This window comes from Tachysurus fulvidraco, chromosome 13 (assembly GCF_022655615.1).
Source record: "Tachysurus fulvidraco isolate hzauxx_2018 chromosome 13, HZAU_PFXX_2.0, whole genome shotgun sequence".
NCBI classification, from domain to species: Eukaryota; Metazoa; Chordata; class Actinopteri; order Siluriformes; family Bagridae; genus Tachysurus; species Tachysurus fulvidraco.
In genome coordinates, this window is record NC_062530.1 from 27,207,976 (window position 1) to 27,227,975 (window position 20,000).

The 20,000-nt window shown below is 39.2% G+C and overlaps 3 protein-coding genes and 1 long non-coding RNA gene across 14 annotated transcripts in view; 2 read left to right on the plus strand and 2 right to left on the minus strand.

The window, feature by feature from the left end:
- The window catches only part of LOC113640941 (aromatase), a 9,469-nt gene extending 6,416 nt beyond the window's left edge, over positions 1-3,053 (minus strand). The window contains exons 1-2 of the mRNA XM_047822827.1: positions 2,817-3,053; positions 1,997-2,147 (exon numbers count right to left, since the gene is read on the minus strand). Coding sequence (XP_047678783.1) covers positions 1,997-2,147; positions 2,817-3,033 — 368 coding nt within the window. The 5' untranslated portion in view covers positions 3,034-3,053. The remainder of the gene's footprint in view (positions 1-1,996; positions 2,148-2,816) is intronic.
- A 4,166-nt stretch (positions 3,054-7,219) lies between these two features.
- gldn (gliomedin) lies at positions 7,220-16,212 on the plus strand. Of its 5 annotated transcripts, XM_047822004.1 has the most exons (12): positions 7,220-7,389; positions 7,737-8,244; positions 8,790-8,841; positions 8,945-8,962; positions 9,133-9,231; positions 10,842-10,943; positions 11,342-11,479; positions 12,331-12,405; positions 13,159-13,284; positions 13,425-13,575; positions 14,185-14,626; positions 15,754-16,212. In XM_047822004.1, the coding sequence occupies exons 2-12, from the start codon at positions 7,780-7,782 to the stop codon at positions 15,763-15,765; spliced, it is 1,680 nt and encodes a 559-aa protein (XP_047677960.1). In that variant the 5' UTR covers positions 7,220-7,389; positions 7,737-7,779; the 3' UTR covers positions 15,766-16,212. The 5 variants fall into 5 exon arrangements, with proteins under 5 accessions (XP_047677960.1, XP_047677959.1, XP_047677958.1 ...); XM_047822003.1 differs by lacking the exon at positions 15,754-16,212 and having other exon boundaries at positions 7,221-7,439; positions 7,712-8,244; positions 14,185-14,901; XM_047822002.1 differs by lacking the exon at positions 15,754-16,212 and having other exon boundaries at positions 7,221-7,439; positions 14,185-14,901.
- Positions 16,213-18,899: 2,687 nt separating this feature from the next.
- Positions 18,900-19,821, plus strand: LOC113640936. The gene is made up of 2 exons (XR_007144674.1): positions 18,900-18,967; positions 18,999-19,821. It is a non-coding gene; the product is annotated as an uncharacterized LOC113640936 (long non-coding RNA).
- The window catches only part of dmxl2 (Dmx-like 2), a 42,738-nt gene continuing 42,023 nt past the window's right edge, over positions 19,286-20,000 (minus strand). For all 7 annotated transcript variants that reach the window (XM_047822260.1, XM_047822257.1, XM_047822256.1 and 4 more), the window contains one exon: positions 19,286-20,000. This exon is cut by the window's right edge and continues 306 nt beyond it. The gene's annotated coding sequence lies outside the window, so the exon portion shown is untranslated.

A 20,000-nucleotide genomic window follows, 5' to 3' on the forward strand; every position in this document is an offset into this window, starting at 1 on the left:
CACGTAACTGAGAGAAACGTTAATGAGAGAAACGTTAATGACAGACAGGTAACTGAGAGAAACGTTAATGAGAGAAACGTTAATGACAGAAACGTTACTGAGAGAAACGTTAATGAGAGAAACTTTAATGACATACACGTAACTGAGAGAAACGTTAATGAGAGAAACGTTAATGACAGACACATAACTGAGAGAAACGTTAATGAGAGAAACGTTAATGACAGACACGTAACTGAGAGAAACGTTAATGAGAGAAACGTTAATGACAGAAACGTTACTGAGAGAAACGTTAATGAGATAAACTTTAATGACAGACACGTAACTGAGAGAAACGTTAATGAGAGAAACATTAATGACAGACACGTTAATGACAGACACGTAACTGAGAGAAACGTTAACGAGAGAAACTTTAATGACAGACATGTTACTGAGAGAAACTTTAAGGACAGACATGTTACTGAGAGAAACGTTAATGACAGACACGTTACTGAGAGAAACGTTAATGAGAGAAACGTTAATGACAGACATGTTACTGAGAGAAACGTTAATGAGAGAAACGTTAATGACAGACATGTTACTGAGAGAAACGTTAATGACAGACATGTTAATGACAGACATGTTACTGAGAGAAACGTTACTGAGAGACATGTTAATAATAGTCACAATAAATACAGACACGTCAATGATAGTCACGTTAATGACAGACATGTTAATGACAGACACGTTAATGAGAGTCACGTTAATGACAGACATGTTAATGACAGACATGATAATGACAGACACGTTAATGACAGACACGTTACTGAGAGAAACGTTAATGAGAGAAACGTTAATGACAGACACATTAATGACAGACACGTTAATGACAGACACGTTAATGAGAGTCACGTTAATGACAGACACATTAATGACAGACACATTAATGACAGACACGTTAATGACAGACACATTAATGAGAGTCACGTTTATGACAGACGTTAATAATAGTCATAATTAATAATGACAGACACATTATTAATTATGACTATTATTAACGTCTGTCATAAACGTTAATAATAGTCATAATTAATAATAGTCATAATTAATAATGACAGACACATTAATGACAGACGTTAATAATAGTCACAATAATGACAGTCACAATAATGAGAGACACGTTAATGAGAGACACAGCTGTGCACTAGAATGTCCATCCATTTGTTTGTTTGTTTTTTGTTTTTTTTTGTTTGTTTGTATTCTCAGGGTTAAGTTTATTTAATTAATTATCAAAACCTAATCTGAAGCATTATTTTGTTTGTTGAATCATGTTTATTAAAACCAGCACAGTTATGATGCGTTATGATGTGTGTGAGACGGAACACTGAATCACTTTATTAAAGTTCCTCGGGAATTATTACATCATCAAATAACTGTAAATCAATTCTGTTGACTGTGATTAAAGCTGAATTTTCTCTTCAATATCAAAAATATAAATAATACAAAGTAATTAGTGTGATTTCATTTTTTTTTATGATTTTCTTGGTTAAATACCGTCTAAGTGTATTTTATTTATTGTAATTTATTGTTTTAATTCATTTATTATTTATTTTTATTTTATTTATATTGATAAAATTAATTAATTAAATCTATAGTAAAAACAAATCACGTCCAACAAAGCATGTAAAATATTATAACTGACAGTTTGATTGTAATGACGTTTTCCATTCTGATTGGACGAGAGGTGACATTTTCTCATACTGAGACGTGTTCCTGAGTAACCATGACGACGATACAGAGCTCTGTTTATACTAACATTGCTGTGAAACAGGACGTTTAGACAGATTTGAGAGACGATTAACTGTTAAACTCAATCTCATTTATGATGATGATGATGATGATGATGATGATGATGATGATGATGATGATGATGATGATGATAACACAGGTCTGTGTTCAGTAACAGATGGTTATACAGTGTAATGAAGGACTGAGAGAAACATGAGCGTGTAGCTGCTACCTGCTGAGGACGAGCGTCTCTTCTCCACTGATCCACACCCGCACCACGTCTCCATACTTCTCATTATAGTAATTACTCGCTGCTCCAATTCCCATCCAAATAAACCGGCAGTAGGACATCAGGGGACCCAAACCCAGACAAAACGAGGGACCTAAAACAAACACACACACACACACACACACACACACACACACACACACACACACACACACACACACACACACACACACACACACACACATGCACAATGACACACACTCCTTCAGGTAAAGGACAAAACTCTACCAAATACACAGTTTAGTTCATCACCTGAGTCATGTTCAGCTTCTCAGATTTACTTCTTTAGTTCCACACTAGAGCTACAAAGCTAATGTGGCTAATTATTTTAGCATCATATCACATCCTAAGACTGAATACACGTCATACACATAACAACAAGATTTATTTAGCATTTCTCATAAATACACTGTTCTGTAGTAACCAGCCAAAAGCTTTACACATATTTACATAAGTTGGTATACATTTGCATTATTTTACATCACGTTAATTAGTGTTCAAGGAATATGTGACATCAACAGTTAATATTCACAACAGAAAACATGGAAGTTTGAGCTTTTTAGAGTTTCTAGCAGAAATGATGAAACCCCACTAGAACCCAGTAGAACCTCCTGTCTCATGTCGATGATGTTACGGTTACAGAGCCACAGGAACACACTGAACCCCATTAAAACCATTAGAAATATTATTGTTTAAAGGGAATGGATCATGATGGTGACAATAACAGAGTTCTGGAGTTAATGTGCAGTAAGAGAAACCGGACCTGGAACGCAGCTCCTTTTGTCGTTGCGGTTCCACACGGCGAGCAGCAGAACCAGACACAGCAGCAGTAACAGTGTAATCCCACGTGGGTTCTCGTACCGCGGGTTCGTCCCGTTCTGAGCCTTGTGCAGTAAAATCTCCATGACGGTCTCGCTGAAAAGCACCGGCTTCATGCTGCGCTCGCACACCGGGAACACGTGAGCTGCCATGAGAACCATGGAACAGGTTGTGTCTCTCACCTGCAGCTCCGCATTTTCTCACGGTGTTTTATACAAGTCAGCTCGGGTCACGGCCAAACCTCAAGTCATAACAACAGCCACGACACTCACATAGCAGCTGCTCTGACCTTGGGCCTTATGGCTCCCTGCCAGACTGTGACCTTGAGTGACCTTCAGTATCTCGCAGACGTGCAGATCGCAGAATGTTTTACAAAACTCAACAGATTTAAATCCTAGAAAGTGCAAACGAGCAGCACGTCTATCTCCACCGTGTGTCTCCACTGGGACTCTCTAGGTGGTGATTCATTCTCTATAACAGCAGCTCTAAGAGTACCGCAGATTAATATTAACCTTCCTGTCCTGTTAATTAACAGTTGTTATAGCAACAGATTACTTTTAGGAATGTTACTTTAAGCAAATGCTCCACGTTCACCAATCACCGACGGTGTCTGTAATAACTTTTCTTTGTTTTGTTTTTGTAAGGAGTCTCCAGTGTCAAATAAACTCCACTCCAGATTTCTCACATCTCCAAGACACCGGAGTTTACACGTTTCCATGGAAACACACATACCAAGGTGTGGATTTCACCTGATTAAGAGAGAGAGAGACTGAAGTTCTGCTGCTGAGGGAAACACTGTTTATTTCTGCTACAATAGAAGTGAGAGCAGAAAACATTCCTTTCACATACTGTAACTATAAAGGGATAAAAGATATCTGTGGAAATTGGCCAAGCTGTCAGAGGATCATCATAAAATCTCTTCTCTTCTAGTGCCAACCCATCACAGGGCACACACACACTCTCATTCACTCACACACTCACACACTACGGACAATTTTCCAGAGATGCCAATCAACCTACCATGCATGTCTTTGGACCGGGGGAGGAAACCGGAGTACCCGGAGGAAACCCCCGAGGCACGGGGAGAACATGCAAACTCCACACACACAGGTGTGGAGAGGTGTGAGGCGAACGTGCTAACCACTAAGCCACTAAGCCACCGTGTGCCCCCCTGCTTTAAATATTATTTGTTATTATATTTCTTTTATTTGCATTTCCATTTGCAGCATTTGACAGAAGCCTCTTATCCAGAGTAACGTAAATTTTATCTCATTTTAAGGGCCTTGCTCAGGGGCCCAGTGGTGATGGACCTGGGATTCAAACTCACAACCTTCTGATCATTAGACCAACACCAACCAAATATTTACCATTTTATCTAAAAATTCTCATTAGGTTGTCTTTTCTGTTCTCAAAATGATTGTGATAAAAAACTCCACATTTCCATAAACACAAAAAGGTTGTGTGTGTGCAGTGAAGGTCGCATCCTCGTCATCAGCAGCTCTTTGTGTAGCTGCAGCAGAATGAGAGAATTCACTCCACGCCTCCTCACTACACGTAGGAATCCGATGTAATCAGACAGACATCACTATGTGTGTGTGTGTGTGTGTGTGTGTGTGTGTGTGTGTGTGTGTGTGTGTGTGTGTGTGTGTGTGTGTGTGATTTTACACTCCCACACTAGTCTCCAAAACAGTCGCAATAATGAGCTGCATAGACAAAAAGAAGATGTAACACGTCTGAGGACCTTACGACATACAGAGAGCCGTTCAACACCACATTCACCACGCTCTGACCAATCAGAGAGCAGAACTCAGCGACCAATCAGAGAGCAGAACTCAGCGCTCTGTAGTTCAGTGTGCTTATTATTTACACCATAATGTACAGATTGTGTTGTGGGTGATTTGTTCGTCACTCATAAATGTCAATCATAAAATCAACATAAATATGAATGTAAATGTAAAGACGAATATTAATGACATATAAATGTAAACAAATTTAAACATAATCAGAAATAGGAAGGAATTGAACTCCTCATACGGATAAACACACGGATAAACGCAGTGCATTATGGGTAATACACGGTATGGAGCTGTTCCTGCACTGCACTGTGAGATGATTCAGTGATGTTCAGTGATGTTGTAATACGAGCTCCAAGTGAGGAGGAATTCCGTGATTTGGGACAAAGGGTGAAGTCTGAGGAAGCTGGAATGCTGTGAGGAAACAAGGAATCTTTAATCCACAGCCGTTTGGGAACAACTTGTGCTCCTGTGGTCTGAGCTGCTCGGAACTCAGTGTGACTGAATAAAGCTATTGAGGCTGAGGGAACGTTCCAGAAAGTCTGACGTCACTTATAGCAAGAAGGAAAAATACAGTACATTTAGGAGATTGTGGAAGATGTTTCTGTTTCAGCCACAAAGACCAGAGTCTGTGATTAGAGTCTGTGATTAGAGTCTGATTAGAGTCTGTGATTAGAGTCTGTGATTAGAGTCTGTGATTAGAGTCTGTGATTAGAGTCTGTGAGTAAAGTCTGTGATTAGAGTCTGTGAGTAAAGTCTGTGATTAGAATCTGATTAGAGTTTGTGGTTAGAGTCTGATTAGAGTCTGTGATTAGAGTCTGTGATTAGAGTCTGATTAGAGTCTGTGGTTAGAGTCTGTGATTAGAGTCTGTGATTAAAGTCTGTGGTTAGAGTCTGTGATTAGAGTCTGATTAGAGTTTGTGGTTAGAGTCTGATTAGAGTCTGTGATTAGAGTCTGTGATTAGAGTCTGATTAGAGTCTGTGATTAGAGTCTGTGATTAGAGTCTGTGATTAAAGTCTGATTATAGTCTGTGAGTAGAGTCTGCGATTCGAGTCTGAATAGAGTCTGTGATTGGAGTCTTGATTAGAGTCTGATTAGAGTTTGATTAGAGTCTGATTAGAGTCTGTGATTAGAGTCGAGATAAACATCTTATAGAAAATATCAAAATAGCACCTAATAATCTCTCTCTCTCTCTCTCTCTCTCTCTCTCTCTCTCTCTCTCTCTCTCTCTCTCTCTCTCTCTCTCTCTCTCTCTCTCTCTCTGTCTCTCTCTCTCTTTCTTCCTTCCCTCTTCCTTCTCGCTCTCTGCTGTCCTCTCTTCTGTCTCTCTCTCTGTCATCTCTCTCTTTCTCTCTGTCTCTCTCTCTCGCTCTGTCTCTCTCTCTGTCTCTCTACTCTCCTTTCTCTCTCTCCCTCCACTCTCTTTCCCTTTCTTATCCTCTCCTCTCATGTCTCTCATCTCCTGTCTCTCTCTCGTCTCTCTCTCTTCTCTCTGGTCCTCTCTCTCCTCTCTCTGTCTCTCTCTCTCTGTCCTCTCCTCTCTCTCTCTGTGCTCTCATTCTCCTCTTCTCTCGATTATCGCCTCTCTTCTCTCTCTCTCTCTCTCTCTCTCTCTCTCTCTCTCTCTCTCTCTCTCTCTCTCTCTCTCTCTCTGATGTTCTAGAAAACTAATCATGCAACTTCTGTCCAATCAGAGCTCAGCAGTATTGTCTGTTAATCTTAAACTGATAACAAATGACTAAAGATTAGAAATGAATTGTTGTTATTTAAATTAGATCTCAATAATAATGAAATATAAATGTAGAGAAAGTGACTAGTGCAGTGAGACACAGTGTGAAGGGTCACGAGACAGTTCAGGGGACGAGAGACACTAATCTGTCTGGGTTTTTATCCTCAGGGGGAAACTCTGATCTCAGATCTACAGAAATCTGGGTCACAGCTTTTATTTTACACTCAGCTCTAATAATATGGCCTTTAAACCTGGGAGCATTCAACAAACTAATAATAATAATAATAATAATAATAATAATAATAATAATAATAATAATAATAATAATAATAATAATAATAATAATAATAATAATAATAATAATCAACAACAGTAAAAAAGGTTAAAGAGATATTTTCTTATTTAAATTCTTTTTTTGTTATTTTATACAAATTTGAATAGATTTGAATAAAGGAACAAGTTTCCTTGTTATTAAACTTTTCCTTATTAAATTATTCTTTATTAAATATTAAATAATTGTTTACTTTTCATTTATAATTTAACAATTTACTTTATTTACATATAATTATAATAAAAATAATTAGCATCAGAATTAAAAAATAAAAAAGAAGTTCCACTCAAACTTAAACACGTCCTTCTTTACTCTCTCTGACAGCTCAGGGTTCAATTGCAGATAGATAAATAAATAAATAAATAAATAAATAAATAAATAAATAAATAAATAAATAAATAAATGTGTGTTCCCTGTTGCTGTGTCGAGCTGCAGTGATGAGCTGTGTTTCAGCCCCCAGTCAGAATAAAGAACTCGACTCTGAATATAAATCAGGTGACTGTACAGACGAGAGGCTTCAGAAACACCACGAACAACAGCAGTGTTTGTGCGTCGCCTCGAGCAGAACGCCTAAACTCCGTCTTATTGTCGTCCTACAGCTGCGTCGGTCTCATTCTTCACTCTGGAAAACCTTCAGAACTTTTTTCTTTTTCTTTTTATATTGTGAGTTAAATATATTCCTAAAGTTATATTCATATTGTCTAAACTCTGAGGTTTGTAGCTTATTATTTTACATTTATATCTAAAATCTGTGTAAAAACATAAATGTAACTTCTTTTCTTTTCAGTTTTCTTTTTATTCTTATTAACAAAATTATTTTAGCATGATAAATTTTTTTTTTTTTTTTTTTTGGCTGGGTGAATTTTTGGCCTTTGTTTTTCAAATTTTGTTTCTAAAGTAACCACATTTTTATTGATGCCCATTTCCTATTAACAATTTCCTTCAATTTTAATTAAAATTATTTATTTTTTTTACTTTTTCCCAGCAATTTTTTTTGTCCCCCACACCAGGTTTCCCTCAAATTTCTGAGGATCTTCTTTGCCGGAGCTCCAGATGAAGATGTCCGATTCGTCCGTCAGGTTGTCCTGGACATTGTCCTGGACGCTGGGTGTCATTAGCATGCTCACGCTGCTGAACTCGGCCGGATTCATGCTGCTTCTTCTCCAGACCCGAGAGTTTGAAAATCGGATGGATGTGGTGGAATCTCGTCTGGAGGAAATCTCTCAGAGCTCAGTGGTGGAGTTCATGACGGAGATGAGCAGAAATAAGCAGGAGATCCAGGAAGATCTGCATCAATACTCCAGAAATAAAAGGAGTCAGGAGCTGAAGGCAGCTCAAACTCTAGAGCAGAAACTTCAGCTAGAACTGGAGGAGAAACTGGCCGAGGTTTCAGGAGACGGGATGGGAGAAAGAGCGATGATTAACGAGGAGAGGAACATTCAGGAGCCTCCAGATTTCTATCACAAGACACTTCAGCACAATGGGATGATGATGATGATGACGTACTCCATGGTGCCGGTAAGAACTACAAATGAGTGGAGGACATAAAAAAGGCAGATTTATGTAATTTAGAAAATCACAATTCGGTGAAAATGTTCATGAGATCCTTCAGTTTAATAAAAAAAATTTTTTTTTTGATAATAATCAAGAAAGAAAAGTATAATTTTATATCTTGTATAAATCTGACACATGGATGAACATTTTCTGGAAAAAAGTAATTAAATTAATATTTTTTTTTTATTAATTTTTGTAGTGCGGAATTTTGTTCAAAATCTAAATTTTGGAAGAAAAAGAACCTTTTTTTTGCCTTTTGCCTTAAACGTAAAACATATTGGTGACGCTTGGGTGCTAATGCAGGAGCGATGCTTTGTAAAAGATTAATTAAGTATTTACTCATGATTAACTAATGCTTAATAGTGTGCAGTTATTATAAAGCCTTACAATATATTTGTCCTGTTTGCTTTTGACTGAAGTTTTTTTTTGAACAGAAGATTTTATAGAACATCTTCAAATATTTTTTTTAGATTCTGTGAAATGATTTTTTATATGTTTTTGTTTTGAAGGTTAAAGTCTTATTAGACCTCTGTAACAGCTCTAAAGGAGTTTGTCTTACTGGTGAGTTTCTCCTCATGAACAATTCCTAAATAAAATAAAGAATATTTTCTGACTTTCCTTCATGTACAAAGCTCTTCACTACCTTTTATCGTTCCTTTAACAGGTCCTCCAGGACCTCCAGGTAATAAAACAGCTTCAGTAAACCTTAAATTAAATGACAATCATTAAAAACTTTTGAGATTCATCTTTCACTTGAATATTTTCCTGACAAATAGTTATAAGGTGTAAATATCTGAAATAAATAAATAAATAATTGATGATTAATCGTATGTTTATCACTGGGCATCGCAGGTTTGCCGGGTGTTGATGGAATGCCAGGATACAACGGGACTGATGGAATCCCTGGTTTGCCAGGAGAACCTGGAGCCCCTGGGAGACGAGGAAAAAAGGGTCAGATAAAAATATTATTCCTTAATGATACATGATTTCCAAATCATTCGTCTATTAGTGATTTAAAATGAAACGTATTTCTGCTTATTATACAATTTCCACTAATCCATTAAAGGATCCTCTCAGTCATCCATGAAAGGGTTTGAAATCGATTCAGGAACTTTGTCCATTACAGAATTCCCAAATGATCCATCAAAGTTTAATAATTGTTACTTTTATTTAGAAAAAACAAAAAGAACCATAAGTGGATTTCTACTCTTATACGATTGGGAATTTTGTCCCTTTATGACTAATGATTCATTAGTGTTTAGACGTTTATTTGGGAATTCTGCATGTTTTCTGTACATTCTCAATGATCTTAGGTCATTTTGGGAATTTTGCCAATTTTACTGGATGTGTTGAATTATTAGCAATTTTGTCTGTTGGACTGTCGTCAGTAATCCATCCAAGTCCATTCTCAGTGATTTATAAAAGCGTCTGAATTTCTGCTCTACATGATTCTCACTGGTCTGAGACCAGTGAAGTGGAATTCTATGGATTATATTTCTTTTTCACGGTGACTTAGTGGTTAGCATGTTCGCCTCAGGGTTGGGGGTTCGATTCCCGCCTCCGCCTTGTGTGTGTGGAGTTTGCATGTTCTCCCCGTGCCTCGGGGGTTTCCTCCGGGTACTCTGGTTTCCTCCCCTGGTCCAAAGACATGAATGGTAGGTTGATTGGCATCTCTGGAAAATTGTCCGTAGTGTGTGTGTGTGAGTGAATGAGAGTGTGTGTGTGTCCTGTGATGGGCTGGCACTCCGTCCAGGGTGTATCCTGCCTCGATGCCCGATGACGCCTGAGATAGGCACAGGCTCCCCGTGACCCGAGAAGTTCGGATAAGCGATAGTGAATGAGAGAGAGATATTTCTTTTTCCATTATTTGCCAAAATCCATTACAAAGCTTTATAGAAACCTGGTTGGGAATTTTTTTCTTTTACGCGATTCCTCACTTACTGTATCTGTCCGGTGGCTGATCAGGAATTGTGAATTCTTCTGCAGTCAGAGATGACGACACGAGCTCTTTATGACAGTTCACTTGTCTTTCCAATCGTAACTTCCTGTTGTGGATCTGGTGGTTTTTCAGTTTCTGTTGTGAATCGGAATGTTATTGTCCCTCAGTGGGAATACTGTGAGAAGCCTTTGATAGGAAATGGAGGCAGTCGTAGCTGTGGGTTTTAAAGTCATGCTGATTCTCTGGCTCACTGCTGAGTCACAGAGGAAACTGAATGAAATTCTTTATTCCGCGGATCAGAAGCTTCTGGAAAATATTTGGCTTGAGTGTAAAAATGACGACTGATCTGATAAGCGGAACACTGAGGCGGGATATTTAATAATGTTTAGTGACTCTGCGGTTAAACTTCCACTGTATGAGATTTCCTCAAGCATTCAGCAGCCATGACGGAAGCGCTCGTTTCATTCCGTGCAGAATCAAATCAGATCAATTCTGCTGGAAATTTACTCTAATTATCTGAATTAATGAAATGTTTTATATTCAGATGATTTGCTTTTATTGACATTATTATTATTATTATTATTATTATTATTATTATTATTATTATTATTATTATTATTAGGTTCTCCAGGAGAAAAAGGTGAACCAGGTGAGCCTGGTGTGAAAGGTGACCCAGGACCACCTGGAGAAAAGGGAGAACCTTCTAACGACGTGATTGTAGAAGGTAAATATTAAAATTCCTGCTTGGATTTTTTTTTGTACAAACTAAAGATGTTAATATTAATTTTCACATAACTTTGATATAATTTTACATAAATTTAATAAAAACATAAACAGAACATGACAAAAAAAGGTTTAAAACTTGACCTCAGGACAAAAGTATAAAGTATCTGAGGAAAAAAACACGGAAAATGCGGCTTCAGAGCCGGAATTGTGGGATAACAGAAAGGAATCTTCCCCAATACACCTTTACTTCATGACTGGAGATGTGAAATGTTCCTGTAGAAGATCATTAGGATTAAAGCTGCTTCCTAACTGTGACCTTTTACTCTCATAAATAATAAATGAACACTTTCTTCTTCTCGTTTTGGGGATTTGAACTTCTTCACATTTACCTGGCAGGTCCTCCTGGCCCCACAGGACCACCTGGTGCTCCAGGTCCAATGGGACCACCAGGTCTTCCAGGACCACCCGGTCCACCGAGACCAGCCAGGAACAGAAGCCAGAGAGCTCACCTGCATACAGACCCTGCTTCTGAAGGTAACATACTGAACACGTCACTGTGCTGAACACGTTGCTGTCCTGAACATGTCACTGTATTGAACATGTCTCACATCACTGTACTGAACACATCACTGTACTGAACACGTCACTGTATTGAACATGACTTTACTGAACACATGGCTGTACTAAACACATGACTGTACTGAAAATGTCACCATATCGAACGTTGCTGTACTGAACACGTCCCTGTACTGAACACGTCGCTGTACTGAACACATCACTGTACTGAACACATTGCTTTACTGAACACATCACTGTACTGAGCACATTGCTTTACTGAACATATCACTGTACTGAACAAGTCACTGTACTGAACACATTGCTTTACTGAACACGTCCCTGTACTGAACAAGTCACTGTACTGAACACATCACTGTACGGAACATACTGCTCTCCTGAACATGTGGCTGTACTGAACACGTCCCTGTACTGAACAGATCACTGTACTGAACACATCACTGTACTGAACACATCACTGTACTGAACACATCGCTTTACTGAACACATCACTGTACTGAACACATTGCTTTACTGAACACATCACTGTACTGAACACATCACTGTACTGAACACATCACTGTACTGAACACATCGCTTTACTGAACACATCACTGTACTGAACACATCACTGTACTGAACACATCGCTTTACTGAACACATTGCTTTACTGAACACATCACTGTACTGAACACATCACTGTACTGAACACATCACTGTACTGAACACATCGCTTTACTGAACACATCACTGTACTGAACACATCGCTTTACTGAACATGTCACTGTAATGTTCTCTGAAGAGAAATGTGTTGATTTTTTTACCCCCAGCTTTTATTCTTCCTGCTCCACACGATCCAATGATGAGTCACGGACCAGGGAACCGGAGGAAGATCTCAAAACAGGGTACAGACAGAACATACTCACCTTCTCCTGTGTGAGGCATTAATGATGACCTCATTTACATTTTGTAGAGTTAGATGATTTGTAGAGATGTAGATCTTTAGCGTATTTTTTTATACTCTGGTTTTTGTTTTACTCAAGATCTGAGGGTCAAGGAGAACCTTTCTGGAATTTAAGAACCATTAAGGTTTCATTGAATTAAACAACCCGTGACCCGAGAAGTTCGGATAAGCGGTAGAAAATGAATGAATGAATGAATTTAAACAAAAAACTCTTGAAGAACTCATAGAACTCTCTGAAGCACTGTGCAGCTACGTTTTTAGCTTTTCCGTAAATGTAACAGAAACTCATTCAGACGTCTTGTTACAGAAGTCTTTAAATTCTCAAATAAGCACCTTAGAAAAGCCCAAGAATATTTTTTTCTAAAAGTGAATGTATTAATTGGGTTATTGCTAATTTATTTCGTCTTATCACCTTGAGCCTATGAAAAGATTACTGGAAGGTGAAAGGTGAAAACTTCTTGGCAAAAGACTTAATTGTAAAACATAGAACCTTGAAGGTTAGTTAGTTTCTGATAAAGGCTCATTACATAAATACGAGTCCATAGCTTCCAAAATTGGTTCTAACAGGGGAACTGTATTATAGGGTTCTACATAGAACCGATCTCAGTCTGTAGAAGCTGCTACTTCATGATGCTTTATTATTCATGGGCTTCTAAACATTTTATAAACAATTAAAACGTCTCTCCTGTGGCAGAGTGCATTATCAAGTCAGTAAAAGAACCGAGGAACCTGGCGAAGATGTCGAGTACGTTTGGAACCTGGCTGAAAGACACAGCACTGGGAGATGATGAGAAGATCTGGGTGGCAGAACATTTCTCAGGTACATCATTAGACATGAGGAGATTCCTAACATAATATCCTACATATTATAAAAGGGTTGTGCAATGGTGAGGTTTCCTGTAAGGAGGCATCTGGTGTTAGCTTCAGAGTTCAGCCTGTGATCACGTCTCTATCTTGTAGGTCGTATTATAAAGGAGTACAGCAGCATCGCCGCCTGGCAGAACAACAGCGGCAAGTCCATCGACGTCAAGAAGTTTTTCCAAGGATGCGGACATTTGGTCCACAACAACTCCTTTTATTACAACATCGCAGGAACTTACATCATCTCCAAGTAAGAAGAATCTAGAGCTTGCTATAACATTCAACTATCAAACATGGAGTGCTCAGGCAGAGTAGAATACAGAGCCATGATTACAGAAATCAAACTTTTAAGATATTTGAACAATAAATATAATAAGTTCATAAATATTTAACATTTTATAGGTTTTAACCTTCTCATTTTGAAAGGTGAAGTTTTATTGGGGGGGGGGGCATGGTGGCTTAGTGGTTAGCACGTTCGCCTCACACCTCCAGGGTTGTGGGTTCGATTCCCGCCTCCGCCTTGTGTGTGTGGAGTTTGCATGTTCTCCCCGTGCCTCGGGGGTTTCCTCCGGGTACTCCGGTTTCCTCCCCCGGTCCAAAGACATGCATGGTAGGTTGATTGGCATCTCTGGGAAATTGTCCGTAGTGTGTGTGTGTGAGTGAATGAGTGTGTGTGTGTGCGCCCTGTGATGGGTTGGCACTCCGTCCAAGGTGTATCCTGCCTTGATGCCCGATGACGCCTCAGATAGGCACAGGCGTTTAGATGTTAGGAATGTTAGAACATCATATTCTGATCTACGTAAAAGACTGGACATGAATGAAGAGAAATCTCACATCTGTGTTTGTGGAACTTTTCCAGGTTTAATCTTCAGACTAAGACGCTGCACACTCTGGCCATAGAGAACGCTTTGTACCACAACCTGTCCTACCTGCTGCGGAGCTCCAAGACCTACTTTAAAATGGCAGCAGATGAAAGCGGCTTGTGGCTCGTCTTCGCCTCGAGCATCGACGAGAACATCATGGTGGCGCAATTGGATGAGAAAACCTTCTCTGTGACATCATACATCAACACCAGCTACCCGAAGAGCAAAGCAGGAAACGCCTTCATCGCGTGTGGCGTCCTCTACGTCACCGACACTAAAGACAGCAGAGTGAGCTTCGCCTTTGACCTCCTCAAAATGAAGCCTCTCAGCGTTAGCTTCGATCTCTGGCCTCCGGCTAGCGTTCTGTCCATGATGTCTTACAATCCTAAAGACCGCCATTTATACGTCTGGGACAGCGGACACGTCAAATCCTACAAGGTCCAGTTTCTGTCTGACGAATGATTGGAGTTTTTATATCTGAAATGTTCTGAGTGACTTTTCACTAATAGCCTCGTGTCCATTCCTCGATTTTATTGAAATCGACCTTTTTGTATCGAAACGTTTGAAAGAATTCTCCGTCTCGTTATGCAAACGAGGCTTTGTTTATTTAAATAGGCAGAAATTTTAATTCATACATTACAGTATAAAGTCCAAATCGACGCAACATTCTGAGCTGTTCCTCTCTACTACGATTTTAATCTAAACTCTAAAGGGTCAGAAAGGTGGAATAAAAGCAATTCATTAAAATAAATAGATAGATAGATAGACAGATAGATAGACAGATAGATAGACAGATAGATAGATAGATAGATAGATAGATAGATAGATAGATAGATAGATAGATAGATAGATAGATAGATAGATAGATAGATAGATAGATAAGAGAAAGCAAACTAATGTCTGGTTCATCCCACCGTAAACTTTACGTGTGGGATGATGTCACTTGTATAAAGTTTACGGTGGGATGAAATAGACATTAGTTTGCTTTCTCTTATCTATCTATCTATCTATCTATCTATCTATCTATCTATCTATCTATCTATCTATCTATCTATCTATCTATCTATCTATCTATCTATTTATTTATTTATTTTAATGAATTGCTTTTATTCCACCTTTCTGACCCTTTAGAGTTTAGATTAAAATCGTTGTAGAGAGGAACAGCTCAGTGACATCAGTGACATCAGAATAACAAACTTTACAGAGTCACGTGACGTGAAGTGGGCGGAGCTTAAAGTCACCTAAAGTCGCAAAGTATCAAATAAAGCAGGACAAAAAACCCGAGAAATTAACATTTTATTGTTGAGTTTTGATATTTTTATTGCTCTTCTGTAAAACGACACATGACCTAAAAGTACTTTTGGTTAGTAACTAACTTATCACTCGGTGCAGTGTCTCATTTTAAAGCCCACAGACTTCTGTTCAGTTCATTTCCAGCTCATTAAGTTCCTCACTAAAAGGTAACGGAGTGTGATGTTCGGTGGCGAGCCACGTGTGCTGGTCTCATGTCAGCGTATTCAACCCGTCTTCAGTATAATTTACACTCAATGTGTTCTTTCTTTCAGGTGTTTCAGTGAAAGTTCATGATTAAAGACAGACGTGAAGATGAGAAAGGTCTCAGATTCTCACGGCTGAACTGATTCGTTCTAACAGTCTCAATTAAAGCAGATTTTAAACTTGACTTTATATTAAAAGAAGAATCCGAATGAAATGATTATTAAGATGTTGGTTTTATGATAAATGATTTAACTCTATGTTTGTGCTTCCGGTCTGTTTCAGATCCTGATCTTTAATGAACATTGTTCCATTTTTGCAGCTTATTTAATTATTTAATAAATATATAAACATTAAAAGCACCCTGAGTGTTTGGGTGCTGTAGTTTCTGCTGCTTTACGTCCTGCGTTAGATGTCGTACTGAGTTGTGTTTATATAGCTGTTTTATTTCATTATAAACTTTATAAATCATTTATCTATTTCTAACCAAAAAAAAGTCTTTTGGATTGTTAATGTGACAAATGTGTAAATTCAAATAAATAAATAAATAAATAAATAAATAAATAATTTTTTAAAAGTGTCTTTGATTATATTAAACTGTTACTGTTGCTTTGCTTATTTATTTATTTAAGAATTCATTTGTAAATCTTTATGTACAACATTCACATTTAGTCGTTTGTGTAGTGACTTTCGCTAAAATTAGCGAGCTAGCTAGGAGGGAAAACTTCAGCACAAGCTCAGGACGTGTGTTGTGTTGTTACTGTGTAGTTATTTAGCAGCAGTGAGTCTTTGCTGATTGTTGAATATTCTGCAGTATTTACTTTAGAATTGCAGAAATAGAGAATAGAGAATCGTCTCCCAGCAGGTCAGGGCTGAGGACTGAGAGCAAAGTGAACACAAAGTGAACACAAAGTGAACACAAAGGGAACACAAAGTGAACACAAAGGGAACACAAAGTGAACACAAAGTGAACACAAAGTGAACACAAAGGGAACACAAAGTGAACACAAAGTGAACACAAAGTGAACACCGCACAGTTTTGTTGTTCATGGAGACGTGAGTTAGTTGAATGCGGGCTGTTTGCAGTGACTCTGCTGTGCAGAATTTTACAGTGATTCTTGGGTAATTAAATCTATTTAAATGTACAAAGGGAGTCTCCACCTTGTGTGTGTGGAGTTCGCATGTTCTCCCCGTGCCTCGGGGGTTTCCTCCGGGTACTCCGGTTTCCTCCCCCGGTCCAAAGACATGCATGGTAGGTTGATTGGCATCTCTGGAAAATTGTCCGTAGTGTGTGAGTGAGAGTGTGTGTGTGCCCTGTGATGGGTTGGCACTCCGTCCAGGGTGTATCCTGCCTCGATGCCCGATGACGCCTGAGATAGGCACAGGCTCCCCGTGACCCGAGAAGTTCGGATAAGCGGTAGGGAATGAACGAATTAATGAATTTCAATGTCATTTGTGCTGCTGGAATCAAAGGTTTCTAAGCTTCCACATATTCCACAATCACAAACCTGCACATGTGGACCGCATGATGTCGCAGTTATCGTTTCCATAGTAACAGCTCGTTCTAACTCTACATTAATATTAAAGAGGATTTTGGAAATGTGTGTTATCACTGGTCTGTGTGTGTGTGTGTGTGTGTGTGTGGAGTCTCCAGTGTCAATGCTGTAGAACAGTCAGAGGTAAAGCTGTGAATCTTTTTGACATTAAAAGAGAGAGAGAATAAAGAGAGACTGGTGAGAGAAGGAGCTGCTAGAACGTACCTGAGAACAGCGACCTGATGTACAGATCGTTAAACAAGTGTAAATGAGCCAAAGTGGGACGTGTCGTTCTTTAATAAATAATAATGTAAAATAAATGAAGCACTTGGGGACATGCAGTTAGAGGAAAATAATCAACTAAGAGTGTCTCAGGGTCTCGGTAACACGGTCACTCTGTCATTTACTCAAAATGGAGACAGGAGGAGATGTGGCGGGAAAAAGAAGGCAGATGAAATGAACAGGATTTTCTACAAAGGTAAAACTCTGACCACGAGAGACCGAGCTCTGTTCTTCCAGAAACTTCCACACAGACGGCATATGACCGGTTTAATAAATACACTACAGACAAAAGGACACCCCCCACCCCCCACACGTACAGCAGACATGATGGCCAGCAGACCGTACACAACACAAAGAGTTTAATAAATATATCACATACATCCAAAACAAATATACATCTATTGCAGCCATTATGATAAAAACTAAAGCAAACAAAACTGAATAAATTAAAACGGTTTGTAACAGCCATGTCCAGCTACGTCATATCTAGTTATTTATATTTATATATATTTATATTCCTTTAAAACTAAACATTCATCTGGATATAGAAGATTTTTCTGTTAAAACATCCTCCACTGTGCTGGACTGTTACAGCGTCTCCACGTCCGAGTGCGAACGTGGACATTTGTGTTCAGACAATTCATAAATAAACCAGTGATCATCACATTGCAGCATCTTACAGTCGCATCACACGGGAATAACGTTAATGAGGAGTTTAAACAAAACAACAGAACATGAGCACGTAAACACTAAACACATTAATAAATAATTAATAAAGACAAAAAAAAAGTTCTGTGCAAAATGTCACTGTTTCTGCTCAAAGTAAACGACTCAGATCACCGGTGACCAAAAACACTGCGGGAAATGAGAGAGAGAGACAGGTCTGAGAGAGAGACAGGTCTGAGAGTGAGTCAGGTCTGAGAGTGAGTCTGAGAGTGAGTCTGAAAGTGAGACAGATCTGAGAGTGAGACAGGTCTGAGAGTGAGTCTGACAGTGAGACAGATCTGAGAGCGAGTCTGACAGTGAGACAGATCTGAGAGCGAGTCTGACAGTGAGACAGATCTGAGAGTGAGACAGGTCTGAGAGTGAGTCTGACAGTGAGACAGATCTGAGAGCGAGTCTGACAGTGAGACAGATCTGAGAGCGAGTCTGACAGTGAGACAGATCTGAGAGCGAGTCTGACAGTGAGACAGATCTGAGAGCGAGTCTGAGAGTGAGACAGGTCTGAGAGTGAGACCAGTGTGAGACAGGTCTGAGAGAGAGACAGGTATGAGAGATAGACAGGTCTGAGAGTGAGACAGGTCTGAGAGTGAGACAGGTGGATACGTGGACGTACCTGGGCCACAGGATTTAAAACTGATATCAGACTCCGAGTGAGACGTAATAACAGCTATGGAGATGAGAGTGAGACAGGTTCAGGAATAGAAAGACAGATTAATTTCAGCCTTTAGGAATGAGAGTGAGACAGGTTTTACATGGAGTTATGGAATGTGAGACAGGTTTTACATGGAGTTACGGAATGAGAGTGAGACAGGTTTTACATGGAGTTACGGAATGAGAGTGAGACAGGTTTTACATGGAGTTACGGAATGAGAGTGAGACAGGTTTTACATGGAGTTATGGAATGAGAGTGAGACAGGTTTTACATGGAGTTACGGAATGAGAGTGAGACAGGTTTTACATGGAGTTATGGAATGAGAGTGAGACAGGTTTTACATGGAGTTATGGAATGAGAGAGAGACAAATATTTAATTACACACAGGAATGAAGAGAGAGACAGGTTTAACTGGAGTTATGGAATGAGAGTGAGACACCTTTATGTAAAATTGTGAAACATCACTAAGACAGAGATTAAGACGCAGAGAGAGTGAGACAGGTTTAACTGGAGTTATGACTGGAGAATATGAAAGGAGAGTGAGACGGGTTTGTATTAGTCAGTGCGACACGTTTCCTTCCTCTGACCCTTTTCAGTAGCTTGTGCAGGATAAACATCTTATTTCTCTAATAAACTTGTACACTTTTATAAATAAATAAAATACATTCTAAAAACACACCTAGAGTGAGACAGGTCTAGCTGCAGGCATGAGGCGAGAGTGAGACAGGTCTAGCTGCAGGCATGAGGCGAGAGTGAGACAGCTGTGTGATTTACAGTAAGAATAAATAAAGTGTGGGCTTCACAGACAGGGGATTACTGAAGCACAGTGCTGGAGTTAAAGAGGCTCAGTCCGCTCAGCTGTGGACATGATAATGACTACACACACACACACACACACACACACACACACACACACACACACACACACACACACACACACACACACAGAGGAATGTTTTGCTTTACAGAGCACAATCAACACTCTGGCGAATGCACCGCAGTGACGAGTTCAGCACATGCATAGCTTTCCTATGGGAACACTAACAGTGAGCTCGTGGCTCAGGGAAAGGGGCGGGGCTTGTTTAGAGGCGAGGGACATGACCTCACGTTTTGTGGGAAAATAAAA